Source organism: Centruroides vittatus, unplaced genomic scaffold (assembly GCF_030686945.1).
Source record: "Centruroides vittatus isolate TY-2023 unplaced genomic scaffold, ASM3068694v2 contig_970, whole genome shotgun sequence".
NCBI classification, from domain to species: domain Eukaryota; kingdom Metazoa; phylum Arthropoda; class Arachnida; order Scorpiones; family Buthidae; genus Centruroides; species Centruroides vittatus.
In genome coordinates this window covers 3,200,579-3,214,385 of record NW_027122643.1, presented here as the reverse complement: position 1 = coordinate 3,214,385, position 13,807 = coordinate 3,200,579, and the positions used below count along the sequence as shown (strand labels likewise).

The window sequence follows — 13,807 nt, the reverse complement described above, 5'->3', positions numbered from 1 at the left end:
ATATATGCATTACTTTAAATCTTAAATATAAATTTATCATTGATATATCTTAGGAAAATCTTGTGTGGCCATCAAACGACTTCCTCCATTAAATGCATCGTTGTTTATTGAAATCAAGTAGAATATTTTAAAAATATATACTGTTTAATATCAAATAATTTATAAAATAAATAGATATTAATTTTAAATTGTTTATATATCTAATTTGTTAAAAAAATATATTAGACGATTTACATTTGCCATTCTTATCGATCCAGTAAAAACACTGCATTGTTAAATTTTATCATTAGATTATATTATTATTAATGAATTTTTCTTTAAAAAATTCAATATTTTCTTATTAAATTGTTAAAATTTACAAATGATAATGTTTTATCTTTTGACATTATCATAAACTTAACGTTAGACAAGTATATAGTGAAATGTGTCAGTTTTTTTTATCTTATTAATTATAATAACTTCTTGTTTGACAAATAAATGTATCAATTTATATCAAATATTTTATAAAATATAATATATTACATTAAATAAAAATATATAAACGCGTAAAAGTAGAAGGAGAATGCACGCTTAAATCGGGTTACCACGTTAAGCCATTTTTGGGGGATTTAGTGGATAGATCAGAATGTTACAAACTAAAAAACGAACGTCTTTTCTAAACTAATCAAATCATGTTTAGGACATGGAAAAAAAATATTTGTTTCAGTCAAAATCACAATATTGATTTTTCTATAAAAAAGGTATTTTCTCGCATATTAGATTTACCCATTAATTATGCACCAAAGAAAAGCGTAAAAAAGACTCTGTATAAGCGATATACGTAAACAGTAAAAGCGCAAACTGTCATGGACCTTGGTAAAAATTATTTATAGATTCCATAAAGTTTATATTTTCGTTAAGTAAATTGTATCGAAGATTTTAAAATTATTATTTTTCCTTGCCAAGGTATTAGCAATCAACCGGATCCTCTAAGACTCAAGCCTCATGATTGCACTGCCTGTACCTAGCTAGATTGTATATAAATACAAGAATAATATAATTTACTGATTTAAACGGTAAAATAATAAAATTCTAGAGCTCAATTATTATGATTTGGCTGTTGAAATGAACCATAACAAGACAAAACACTGCATTGTTGATTAAACACCTAGGAGCTACGTTGATAAATTTAACAGGAACTTTAGTGACGCATTTATAATTTTTTTTTCTTTTTTTTTTTTAATTCAAGTTTGAAAAATCGCACGAGAAACTAAAACATAGTTTACAATTATTGTCAAAATTTAGAACAATCCATTCATAACGTGCTAAAACGCTAACAAAATAAATTATCCGTCCAATTAAAATAGACATAATCCATAATTCTCCGAAGGATCGTCAATCAAAAAAGGAAAACAAAGTTTTCGATATTACTAATTTTCAAAACCGTTATTATTAATTTTCTTAAAAAATAAAAAATAAATTTAATTTTTAAATGAAATTGTTTATAAATTGTCATTTTAAGTATTGAAAATTTATAAACCATCGACAATTCATTCAGTTCCAGTAGGATGAAGAAAATGAATAGAGAATTTCTGCTGAGTTGTTTAAGTCATGGTTTTGTAGCAAATGAGGGGAAGTTTCGTTATAAATCTTAAGACGGTTGAAAAGAAGTTGAAGAGTGTTATGTATACTGGACCCAGTTTTCGTAAAGTACTTGTATTTTGTGAGTTACAAGAAGCTTCTTTAGTAGTTGTTTTTGCATATCGATTCTAAATTACGTACATTGTATGAGAAAAGAAATAACCGAGTCAATACTACAGAAAAAATAAAGTTATCTAGCTTACTAGACAAACCACAAGTAATCAATTTTCGTTCTTGCAGAGAATTCAATGTTGTAGATCGCAGATACGAAGTTTCTCGTTTTAGAATGAAAAGAAAGCAATGAAGGGTTTGTTAATAGCTTAGGGCATGAAAACATGACGTTTGTTAGTAATCTCTCTTTCCTTTCTGTGTCCTTTTTTTTTGTTTGTTTGTTCTTTTTTTTTACGTTCCAAATTTTTATTGTTAGTAATCGAATTTGGTGTTTGTCAACGATGGAGAATCATTAGACATCTTCGAAGTTTATGTTCCCATTCTAAGGTAACATGTTCGGGTTTCGAACGGTACTTTTCTTATTAAATATGCCAAAAAAGTAAGAAATTTAAAAAATTTTCTGCACAAAATATTGAAATTTCTATGTTCTATTGTTTTCTCCCCTCCTAGCCGATAAAGAAAACGTTGCAAATTTACAAATCCTCATAAAACAAGAAAAAAATTTTTTGAATAATTCATTGCAGTTAAACCATCGAAGTCTAAGAGCAGGTAACTGAAGAAGAATTTAATTTTAAAATCCTACTTCGTCATCCCTTGAGAACGGAGTTATTATTGATATTCTCATTTGGACAACATAGTAATATTAAGCACAAAGTAAACAATGATTTTTGCTTTTCAATAGCTTTAGGCGATGTTGTAAACACCAAAAGCATCAAGATAAACAGAGAAATCGAAATATGGAGGAAGTAAAGAATTTGTTTAAAAGCTCCATTGAGAACTGCTGAAACATTCTATTTGAATAGAATTGATAAAGGAATTCTCGGGTTTAAAGTAAATATTGAATAGAACAAGTAGTAGCTTCATTAATTGAGAGATGAAAGGTTTGAAAAACCAATAGAATTATTATAATAATATACCATGTTTACAATTTTACATACATTATACAGTGCCTATAATATAAATAGAGCATTATAAATAATAATAATAATAAAATGATTTATTTATTCATTTTTAAATTGAAAATTAAATCTATCAATAATAACATATTTATATTTATTTAAATTGAAAGGTTTCGAAGAAATATTATATGTCTACATTTTATTTGTCATTTTATATATATTTATATAAAAATATGAAACTTTGTAAACCTGCAATACAGGGATAGAATCTATATTTTATTTAAATATTTATGAAGGATAGAAATATCTATTATTATGGATATTTATGTTGACTCTACGAGAAAATGTATTCAGTTTTTTTTCATAAAAGATCGTAAAATATGTTCCTATATGTTCACATTTAACTGTGATAGATTTCCTTACATAAACATTCAAAACAGAAAATGTATATTTTTACGTTCAAAAAGAAATTTTTTTCGGTGCTTAAATTAAAAAAAAAAATTTTAAATTAAATAAACTAATTAACTAGTATTTATGATATTTAAAAAATATATAATTATAAATTAAGTTTGTTTTATAAACGTTAACGGTTTTTCCAATTTAAACAACATTATCAAACATGACGAATTTATTTAAAAATAAAGAAATATTAGATCAATTATAGAATTTCGCTTAACACTCAACACTACTTAAGAAAAGAGAATTTTCGTGTACAATCACCATACAACAACATGCTACAAACATCGCCTAGTTAATCAGGAACCGTTCGTCTTGTCAATGTGTTGTAAGTTAGTAAGGACACAATGAACTGTGAAGCCGAAGAGAGCAGATGTAGAATTCCCACGTTCTGCACTCAACTTCGATTTATTTCTTAGCTCATCCCCATCAGGATTTCCTACCCATTTCTTTCCAAAGCACTAAAAGTTTCATAGTTTTTTTTTTTTCCTGTACGGTATATTTTTATAAAATATATGTTAAGCTACGAACCATGCACTTTTCAGATAACTCATATCTTACCGATAAAAGCATAAGAGAAAATTCATATAAAAAATACGTTTTCTATAAGGATTGAACATGTAAAATTATTACTGATTAAGTGTTATTATCAATAGTATCAACGATATATTAATAACTCGTGTATATTTTTTATTATTAACTAAAATTTCCCGATTCGTATTAATGGATTTATAATACTTAGACAATAGAGGAGAAGGAATGAAAAAATATATATATTTAGCGAATTTATATTGGGTGTATTATATTATGCAAATGTGCAATCGAGTACATATTATTTTCTTCTGCCATTTCGTTTGTGACAGAATTAATTTGCTGCATCGTACTCCAGTTGTTGATGGGTGATAAATTGTACAGACAAGTTGTCACATCTACTGCTATTCTTAAAGATATTTCAGTAAATAATAAGTGGAAAAGAAAGAAAAAAAAGATTCTTGGTTTATTTCTAATAATCGAAGCCGTAAGATTAAAAAAGAAAATAAAAAAGAAAACTAAATAAAAGAATTTTTGAAATAAGAGCATGATATTAACAATAAGCCTTATGTTGTCTTTCAGTAAGTTAGAGTAGATGTAAAATAAATTTTATTAATTTTAAAAAATAATATTTTATTGATAAAAGCGATTTATTTTCAATATTATTTAACAATTTCTATTTCTTAATTATAGTTCAATTCAATTATTTTTTAAATAATTAAATTTATCGTCTTTAAACCAGCTTCAAGTTTTGGAATGTTACGTAAGAATTTAATTTCGGTTATAAAAATTTTATCAACATTTTTATAAAAATTTTATTAGCAATTTTAACATCTAATTAATTAACTTTTTTTTACGTTGTGTAAACTTTTAATATCTCATAAGTTAACGTTGTGTTATATAAGTTTTATGACATTTAAACTGTTTTAAAAATTAAATTGTAAAAATATTTAAAAATTGATATTAAAATTAAAAAATCAATCGAATCGAGTTAATATATTCGAGCAGAAAACATTCTGAGATCATTCTACTTCGCTTTTACGAAAAAAAAAAAAAATGAGAATAAGGCAAATTACCATACAAAATGGACAGCACAAGTGCAATTTTCGTAAAATGCTTCAGTCAGTAACAATTCAAAGACCCGAGGCTACATTAGAATCCCCACTTTTATTCACGCTAAAGAGAGACAGAAAGATTCTCGTTGTATTTTTTTTTATTTTTTATTCCTTCCCCTCTTTTCTTTCTTTCTACCTCCAGCCAGATATTAATGTGACAGTAAGAAAGGACGTAGTAGTGTATTTTCGAAACCATCAATCGATCAGAAAGAACTTAAACCCCACGGGTCTGATACGAAATGGCAGTAGGACGTACAGATTGTGTCATGTCATATTGTTCCAGGCAACATCGTCATTAATGATAGCTATCCTTACGCTGTCCTCGTTGTTTCGATGGTGAGTGCACTCAACACGCTATAGCACTTTTCGCGTAGATGAAGACTGAAGCACCGTGCTCATTAGGTCTTGGATTTCTTCACTGACGAATTCCTGACAAAAAGACAGAAGAAAAAAAGAAAAAACTATCTTCAGCATCTCTCTTGTAAGTTAGGTTTGTTTTTTCTTGCCTGATCGCCCCGAGTTTGTTGACTGATTTCCAATTTTCTTTCTTTAATTTTTCTCCTTTTTTAAAAATGATTTCTGATACCAACCAAATAAATCTTGAAAGTTGGTAGCAAACTTTAATAAAATCATTACAGCTTCTTCATAAAATAAAAATATACAAGAAAGAAAATACTCAACTTATTTATGACAATAAAAATTTTAAATGAGTAAACTTGGCAAAAATATATATTAAAAAGGAAGAAAAGTAAGAAGGATTTTATTTACGATCGATATTTAAATGAATTATTTTACAGATCGAAAGGGATTTCGAGGAATGGTAACGTTTTCAGTTTTAGTGCCACCGTAATAACTCGAAAGAGTAACATTAAGAAAGGAATCCGTAAAAACACAAACCATTAAAATTAACGTGTTTTGAGTTAAGTTGTAGATAAGAATACTTTCATTTAAGTTAGTGGATCAGTTGCTACTCACCTTGACATTAATCCGATTTCTAGAATAACCTTTAAAGTGCTACAATATCGGTTTCTTAAATCCCAAATGGTTTCTATCCGTGCCAATACATTACTTAAATGTCGAAATTACGTCTTCAGTAATACCAAGTAAATCTTTGAAGTGTTGGTGTTTTGTACAGTCAAAGACTAGTTTCTAATGTGCAATACTGCCATCAGTGTCAACTCGATTTTAACTAAATAAGGAATGCCTGGCTTTATCACGTTGCTAGGCAGTTATTTCTGTCTAAGTCACTTTTCATTCTCATCGACTTTCCGCATCTTCTCGATTCTGTTGATGCATAACATTCTTGTCTGCTTTTACTCCTAGAAAATAATTTAGCAGGGATGAAAAATTTACGTATAACGATGAAATAATTACCTACGAATAAAACGAATTATGCATATAAATGGATTTAAATCGAAAAAGAGTCGAGATAAAATGAAGTATGTTTTCTTGAATTACTTATAAATATCCAGTGTGTTAAATAAAGCAGATAAATACATAAACTGCTTCAAGTAATGGATGTAAAATGTTCTATATAAAATGAATTTATGTAAATTTTTAAAGTAAAACCTTATGTTTTTTGTATAAAGTAGTTCATTATACGCATTTTTTGTTTCGGCTTTTATCTTGTTACCTATTTACTAAGCAAAAATAACGCAAATATTTGGATTAAAGGACTAAAAAAACTATATTTTTATTAATAATATTTCATCACTTATTTGCTTCCTTATTATTAAATATATTTACTATTTTATTTCTGTTGTAGCATATATTACTTTAGCTATAAAGAAAAATATAATACGAATAGTTTTGAACAGAAATAATATAAATACTTAGAAAATTACAATTAGATAGAATGGAGGATGAAAATTTTGATGAATAAATTAGGTATTTTGAAAGCTTTAGAATTTCGTCGCTTCCTGCATTTATGTCGTCGACAATTAGCTACAAAATACCTGTGTTTGTAAGATATATTTACATAGCTAGTAATTCTTAACTGACCATTTAGCTTTTAAGCATCACGAGTACTCAGTCGATAAAAGCGCTTCACCATTTTACTACTTTGTGTTGTATCCATTAATATCAAACAGTCTTTAGCGTTGTTATATTTAAACAAGTTTGATTTTTCTTTTTTTCTAAAAATTTATAGAAAATGTAAAATTTAACAAAAGATAAAACTATAATGCATTACATTTTTATATAATTTTATTTACAATTTTACATTTTAAATTACTTTTTAAATCCTTATATAATCTACATTTATAAAATAGATTTTTGAAAATCTTGTTTAACTCTATTATTTATTTTCTAAGTTTCGAGATAGGAAGTAATCTGAAAAATTAATTCATTCATTAGCTTCTTCATTACTCAAGATTTGTCAAACGTGACGAACGAAAGCCGAATAAAATTATAAACGAGGTGATTATGCATTTTGTTACTTTGACGTATCACATTATAGGTAGATAAATCTCTTCTTTTAGACAATTTTATTTAATGGCGAAGAAACAGTCGTAATCAAAGAACAAACAGAAAATTAGTTTCAAAATAGGTTTTACTTCTTGATGTTTTTTTACTTTTAACTGTTTATAAATACAAAAGGATAAAAAAAACAAAAAATCACTAATTATGCTTCTATAATTGATTTTTTCATACAATAGATCTTTTTTATTTATTTTTTAAACCCCGAAAACTCCATGCTGCCATTGGTTAGATGCGAACCCACGACCGGTGTTTAGTGGCTTTATCCACTAGATCACTGGTAAGCTCATAAATATATTTATATGTTTTGAAAATTTACAATTAATTATTCTCTTTAATTTGCTTTATATATAAAAAGTATACTGTTTAACACCGATTTTTATTTAATTAATTTACCATTAATTTTTAAAATATTTTAAATAAACGTCCCCTTTCTATAGCATTTACAGTACTATTCTAAATAACTCTTAACTTTATTAAAGAATTTTTTAAAATAATAACCGTTTAAATTCGATTATTTAACGTTTAAAATGCTTTGTATTCTCCTCAAATCTTACAACTCAAATTTATCCACTTCTAAATAAGGTAAAAGACACACCTAAGTACAATGCATTTTAGTGATGTTTTAAGGAGGTGGCTCCACTCCCTTTATTCTCCTCAACCCAAAACCCCTATAAACGTAACAAAATGTACAATTTAAGCATGATATGTGTGTAAATACACTTTAATTAATGATGTACAGTACAGGGGGGTTAGATCACCCTACTACCCCTTAATATTGAAAAACATGACCAATATAAGTGACTTTTTTAATTTTTTAAAATACATTAGAGCATCGTTTATCCGACTTAATTGGGGACTGGGGTTGGTCGGATAACCGAAAAGCATGAAAAAAATACATTATTAGTATAGTGTATTAGGCCTGGTTTAAATACTAGCCTCTCTTTCACGGTGGAGCCAGTGCTGCCAGCTAAAAGATGCAAAAATTTAACAAAAATAATATTAAAGTAGCCAAGACATAACCAAATATTGTAGCGCCACATCACTAGCGGACATTTGAATTTGCCGACTAGAACGCGGTCGGTTAACCGATAAGTCGGTTAATCGGGGGTCGGATAATCGATGCTCTACTGTATATTGAAATTATTTAAAGTTCAAAATAATAATTTGAAACGTTTCTAGAATTTTAAAGTAGGAACGGCAATTTTTAGATAGAAAATATAAATTTAAATCCTTAACGAATTTCTAAAAGATAACATTTAAAAAATAATAAAAAAGGAAAAAGAATTTTATATTTATCTAGAATATTTTCTAGTAGGAAATTATATTAAAGTATCTATAATTAATTTAAAATATTTTCGAATTTTAACAAAGCTTCAATTACTTCGGTATAATTCTTAGAATTATACTCGTACTTTCAAGAATATTTAAATGTTGACAAAATTTTAATGCAAAGCTAAAGATTTTCTTAAGTGGAAGAATAAACATATATTGTGTATATTGGCTTAAATTTGTTCGACTGTGGGATTAATTAAATCGATTTGGAGAATGTTTTAATATTAGATGTTTACTTTATTAGTGTTTTACTTGTTTATCTTTCGAACTGTATTCAAAATTTTTGATTAATAATCGCTAATAAACTATTTTTTATATTATAAATATAATTATAAACACCAACACCAACAAATATATATATATAATTTTAATTAATAAAACTTTTTATGTATGTATATATTTTTTGTGTATTAAAAATAACTAATTTCGATATATTAATTACGACTTGTTGAGAATTTCCTAGTCGAATTTCAGTAAACAAAATTTTAATTTAATTTTTTCTATATATTTTTGTTATTTTATATAATGTATTTGTATAAGAAAATGTTTGAATTTTTTTTTTTTTTTCGTTTCTCAGATTTATCTTTTAAAGCTTTAGAAAAGTAAAAACGTTTTATTTAGAAATTCTATAATGTTAGAGAGGACAAAATTTAGGATCGAGAAAAAAGAAAGTTTGCGACTATAGAATGTCTTTTATATTCTAGAGAAAATACCAACAAAACACAGTTGATAGAAAAAGAAGACGAAGAAGAAAAAATTGCTAGAAAGAGAGATCTTATTTCAGCAAAACCCTAAACATTAATGCAAGTGTAGAATGTGGTATAGCGTCAAGTTAAAAGTCTTAATCGAAGAAGGGCTCTTCTGTAGCAAAGATCGAAACATTTGATGGAATCTACCAGAGACAGCAATATCGATCACACACATCCAGCTTTAAAAGAACGTGTTTTCTTTTCTATCCTTTTCCATTCCATCGACAAATATGAACTTTCTCCCCAGGGCCTAACTGTGGATCTCATAGGAGAGTTTAGAAGGAAACAGGAAAAAAAGAAAAGTAACTCTGTCGTCCACTCTTTTTTCTTTTTTATTTTTATCTGTGAATTTTTTTTCCATCGTTCTATGTTACAAGAGTCTGTTTTCTCAAACTGATCTTGTACGGTTTTTGTTTTGTTCTCTTCTCATCCCGTGAGAATTACATTCGAGAAATCCTCTTGGTCCAATTCTCTTTCATGTTTCTTGCGAAACCCATTAATCAGTCGGCAAGACCTCTATGATTGAACAGCAATGTCGATAGTCATCTTGTGCCCGGCCAGATGTAGATTTGTCTTAGTCCAACTTTATTATAAGAAAATGAACTGTTTGAGGTTCCATTCGAGCTAAAATTAATCAAAGAACTTCACGTAAAAGCTAAGTTCTGTAGGTTAAATGGCATATAGAATTTAAACGAGCGTTTTAAATATTAATAATATTGTAAAAATTGTAAAATAGACACTAAATTATAAGAGTAATTGATGAAAAGTCTATAAGTGTCCGAAATGTTATAAGCTTTGTAAATGTCGTATAGAGCGTGAGCTGTATAAAGGTTGTAAAAATCGTAATTGATATAAAGGCTGTAAATGCTAGAAAGTTGTTAAAACTATAAATAAAGTAGAAGATATATATGATATGAGGATTACAATCCAAAAATAGGATTAACTTTCTTAAAGAAACTATCTTTAAAAGACTAAAAGCCTATTTATGTAATATTAAATCTCATAATTACAAAAATTTTCAAGCTCTGCTAAACATTTATTAAGTAAAACTCGATAACGAAAAGAAAATTCTTTAATATTCCTAAATTACATTTTAAGAGCGCCTAATCTACCAAAAACTTTATAAGAATCGATTAATTTTTTTAATATTATACATATAAAAATTTATAAATTACTTAAGGTTGTAAGTTTATAATACATTTTGATTACTGAAACTAAAGTAAAAAAATAATATATAAAAAAGTTATTTTTTGCAGCAACTTTTCATGATGGGAATACATAAAAACTCTATGTGATCGTACTATATTTTGAAAAACTGGTTATAAAACTGTTGCAGAAGCAGCTAATAATTTTTATATTATACTAGAATTTAAATAAAACTATACTTTATAGTCTCGACCACAATTCAAAGAAATATATATGAATAACTTTTATACATACCTAACATACTCAATGCGATACATCTACACTGGTGCGACTTATGTGAAATTCATGTGCAATAAAATAGCAACTATAATTTACTAGAAATTCATAAAATCGTATATACTTTCGTACAATAAGATCAAGAAAAACCCATTAGAAAATACGGTAGATGGAAAAAATGTACTAAATTATTGTGTAATTCCTGCAGGTAAATGAGTAGGTGTTTACAAAATATTGTCTACTGTAGAAACAGTCAATAATTTAATGAGGCGCGAACACAAGTTTGAAGTTTCCTTCTACACCATGTGCAATAACAAACTAGCCCGTTTTGGCAAAGGAGTCAACATTATCGCCAATGAGGCGAGTGACACAGCAGAGTCTTGATGTCAGGAAATGTTGCTCCGTCCTTGTTCTGGTTCAGCTGGGGGCGTTGCCTTGGCAACCGATACTAGAAATGTGGAGACCACTTCAACTTTTGCACATTTATGTTACCGTGTCCATTTAGATCGTTTTTTATTTACGCCCCAGGGAATGCCAATGCTGCATCATATTTCACAATAGAAACCCGTTGAGTAAATCCTTAACTCCAATGTAAATTGCAATTTAAAACTAAACAAACTTAGTTTTTAATGAGATTACTTTTAAAATAATGTATATGTTTTTAAAAAAAAATTCATTTTATATTAAAATATACCGATTATGTATTTATTTAACAAATTTATTCTATAGCGAAGTCAGAAAAGATACGTTAATTTACGATGAAGATATAATTTAAATTTTGTTTAAAATATAGATAAAATCTGTTTACAAAGTTGTGTTAATTACATATAATATTTATTTTAAAATAAAAATATTAGATTCTATTTAAAATATAGATTATAGTTTAATTAGAAAATAGAGTAAGTAGCCTATAAATTAAGCAAAATTTCTTTTGAAATCTAATTTTTCTCAAACTGATTAAATCTTCCGATTGAATCTACGATTTCAGTAATATAACTGATCAAAGCACATTTAAATTGTATACTTCTATAGTCTAAATTTTAGATTATATAGAAATGCGATTTAATGGAGCATAACTATTATTTATATTCTGTTCAAACTCTTATATTGAAGATACAAAAACTAAGATCTAAATTAAAGTAAAACACAGTTTAGCCTGTTTAATGTCTGCTCAAATGCCTAAGGTTAAAACTTCCTTTTAAAACCTTTGTTATAACCCAAAATATATTATTCGAAATTTATAAATTTACGAATTATACTATATAATTTGGAGAACCTGTTCGAATCAGAGTGTAGATTCTCTTTAAACTGCAGATTAGACCCAATTTAAATGATTAATCATATTCCGCTAAAATATAGATTAAGTCCCATTTAAACTATAAATTAGACTATATTTGAACTTCAGATTCTCTTCATTCAAATTATAGGTTATACCTTGATTAAACTATAGAATAAATTCTACAGAATTCTATTGATTAAAACTCTGTATAAATTTTAGATCAAACCAGGTATAACGGGATTTGAAACGGGTTAAATCCTGTTAGTAGGTTAAAATACTCATAAAATCCTATAAGAGGTGTAAAATTTCCTTTAAATTATTGATTGCACAGCATATAAAATCCCCAAAATTTATAATATATAGAATATAAGTTTGATTATTTTATAGATAATGATCAACTTAATGTAATAAAATAACTTATTTTCATATTCGCATGTTTAAAATCTTTAATATAATCGATCACAAACCCATTTGAATCATTGTAGTTAAGTTTCGATCGAAGCTGAATTTGAGTAAAAATATTCCACATAAATTTCGTTTTTTTTGTTTAATTTTTTAAAATAAAAAAAAAAACAAAATGAAAATCTGTTTCCAGCTCTTACAAGGTTGCATTTTTTTTTTTAATAACTAAAAACTGTCAGGGATATTTTCATTACTAATTACGCCCAACCTATCGATTACATTTTAAATGAGAAAATATGATTATACCCTCTATTAAGTGTATAATGCGTTATTTATTGCTCGACTAATTCGAAATTATCTAGTTACTTTCCAAGATTATATAACTAATAAAAGAAAAAATCCGATTAATTTATAAAAGTCTAATTACTTAGCACTATAAAGTATTATTAAAATGACACGATTAGCTTAATATAAGATTTCAAAATATTCAATTCTGTAATAGATTTGTAGCCATATATCGAATTTCTATCAAAAAAGTTATTATTATTATTATTTTTCTATCAGATATTTTGACACTTTACCATCAGTCAGTTCAATTTTCTCAATTCACAAATCATTTTTCAGAGTGTCAACTTATCTTCTCTGCTAACTAAAATCGACATCTTGGTACTCCAACTAGTACCAAAATGTGACATTCGGTGTCATCTTATCGGCGACAGTGCAACACTACTGACACGTGGAGAAGTAAAAGTACAGAGCATGCGTCTACTGCAGGATGGTTAACCACACTGAACGAGATGGAACACATAGCTAACCGACAACCAAGCGTACGGTCGCACATTAGAGTGGTGTCATTGTGTTCCTTCACAGTAAGTTATGCACTGTTCAATGGGCCATATCAGCAGTTTTTTACTTCTGCTATGTTTTCCTACCGCAGTATTATCCAGTGAGTCTCTTATTATTTTTTTTCTAGTTTATAATAACAATAATATTTTATTTTTTTTTCTTTTACAATTTATAAATTTATCGACTTTAAAATTTTATTATTTTATTTCTTTTTTAAGTGGAAAAATTTAGCGCGTATATGAAATGTAAAGTATGTAGGAAAAATCTGTGTTAAATTAAAGGAAAAATCATTTTTTTTTATTTAAATATTTAAATTATAGATATTTATGTTTGTAAATGGTGCTTAAGTATAGAGTATCTTACTAAAGTTCTCGTTTTTCTGGGTGGAGTAGTGACTTGGGAATATTGCTAAAGTAAATCCGCAAAGTATTGAGTACGTAATTTTGTATTTTTATATAAATGAATTTTCTCGCCTTTCTTGTCTTCGTGTCTTAATATTGGTTT

At 27.0% G+C, this 13,807-nt stretch overlaps 1 protein-coding gene across 2 annotated transcripts in view; it reads left to right on the top strand.

Moving 5' to 3' along the window:
• Window positions 1-13,277: 13,277 nt before the first annotated feature.
• The window catches only part of LOC136985502 (cell adhesion molecule Dscam1-like), a 54,336-nt gene continuing 53,806 nt past the window's right edge, over window positions 13,278-13,807 (top strand). For both annotated transcript variants that reach the window (XR_010882347.1, XM_067282797.1), the window contains exon 1: window positions 13,278-13,403. Coding sequence is in view for 1 of the 2 variants with exons in the window: in XM_067282797.1 (XP_067138898.1) it covers window positions 13,334-13,403 (70 nt within the window). In the remaining variant the exon portion in view is untranslated. The remainder of the gene's footprint in view (window positions 13,404-13,807) is intronic.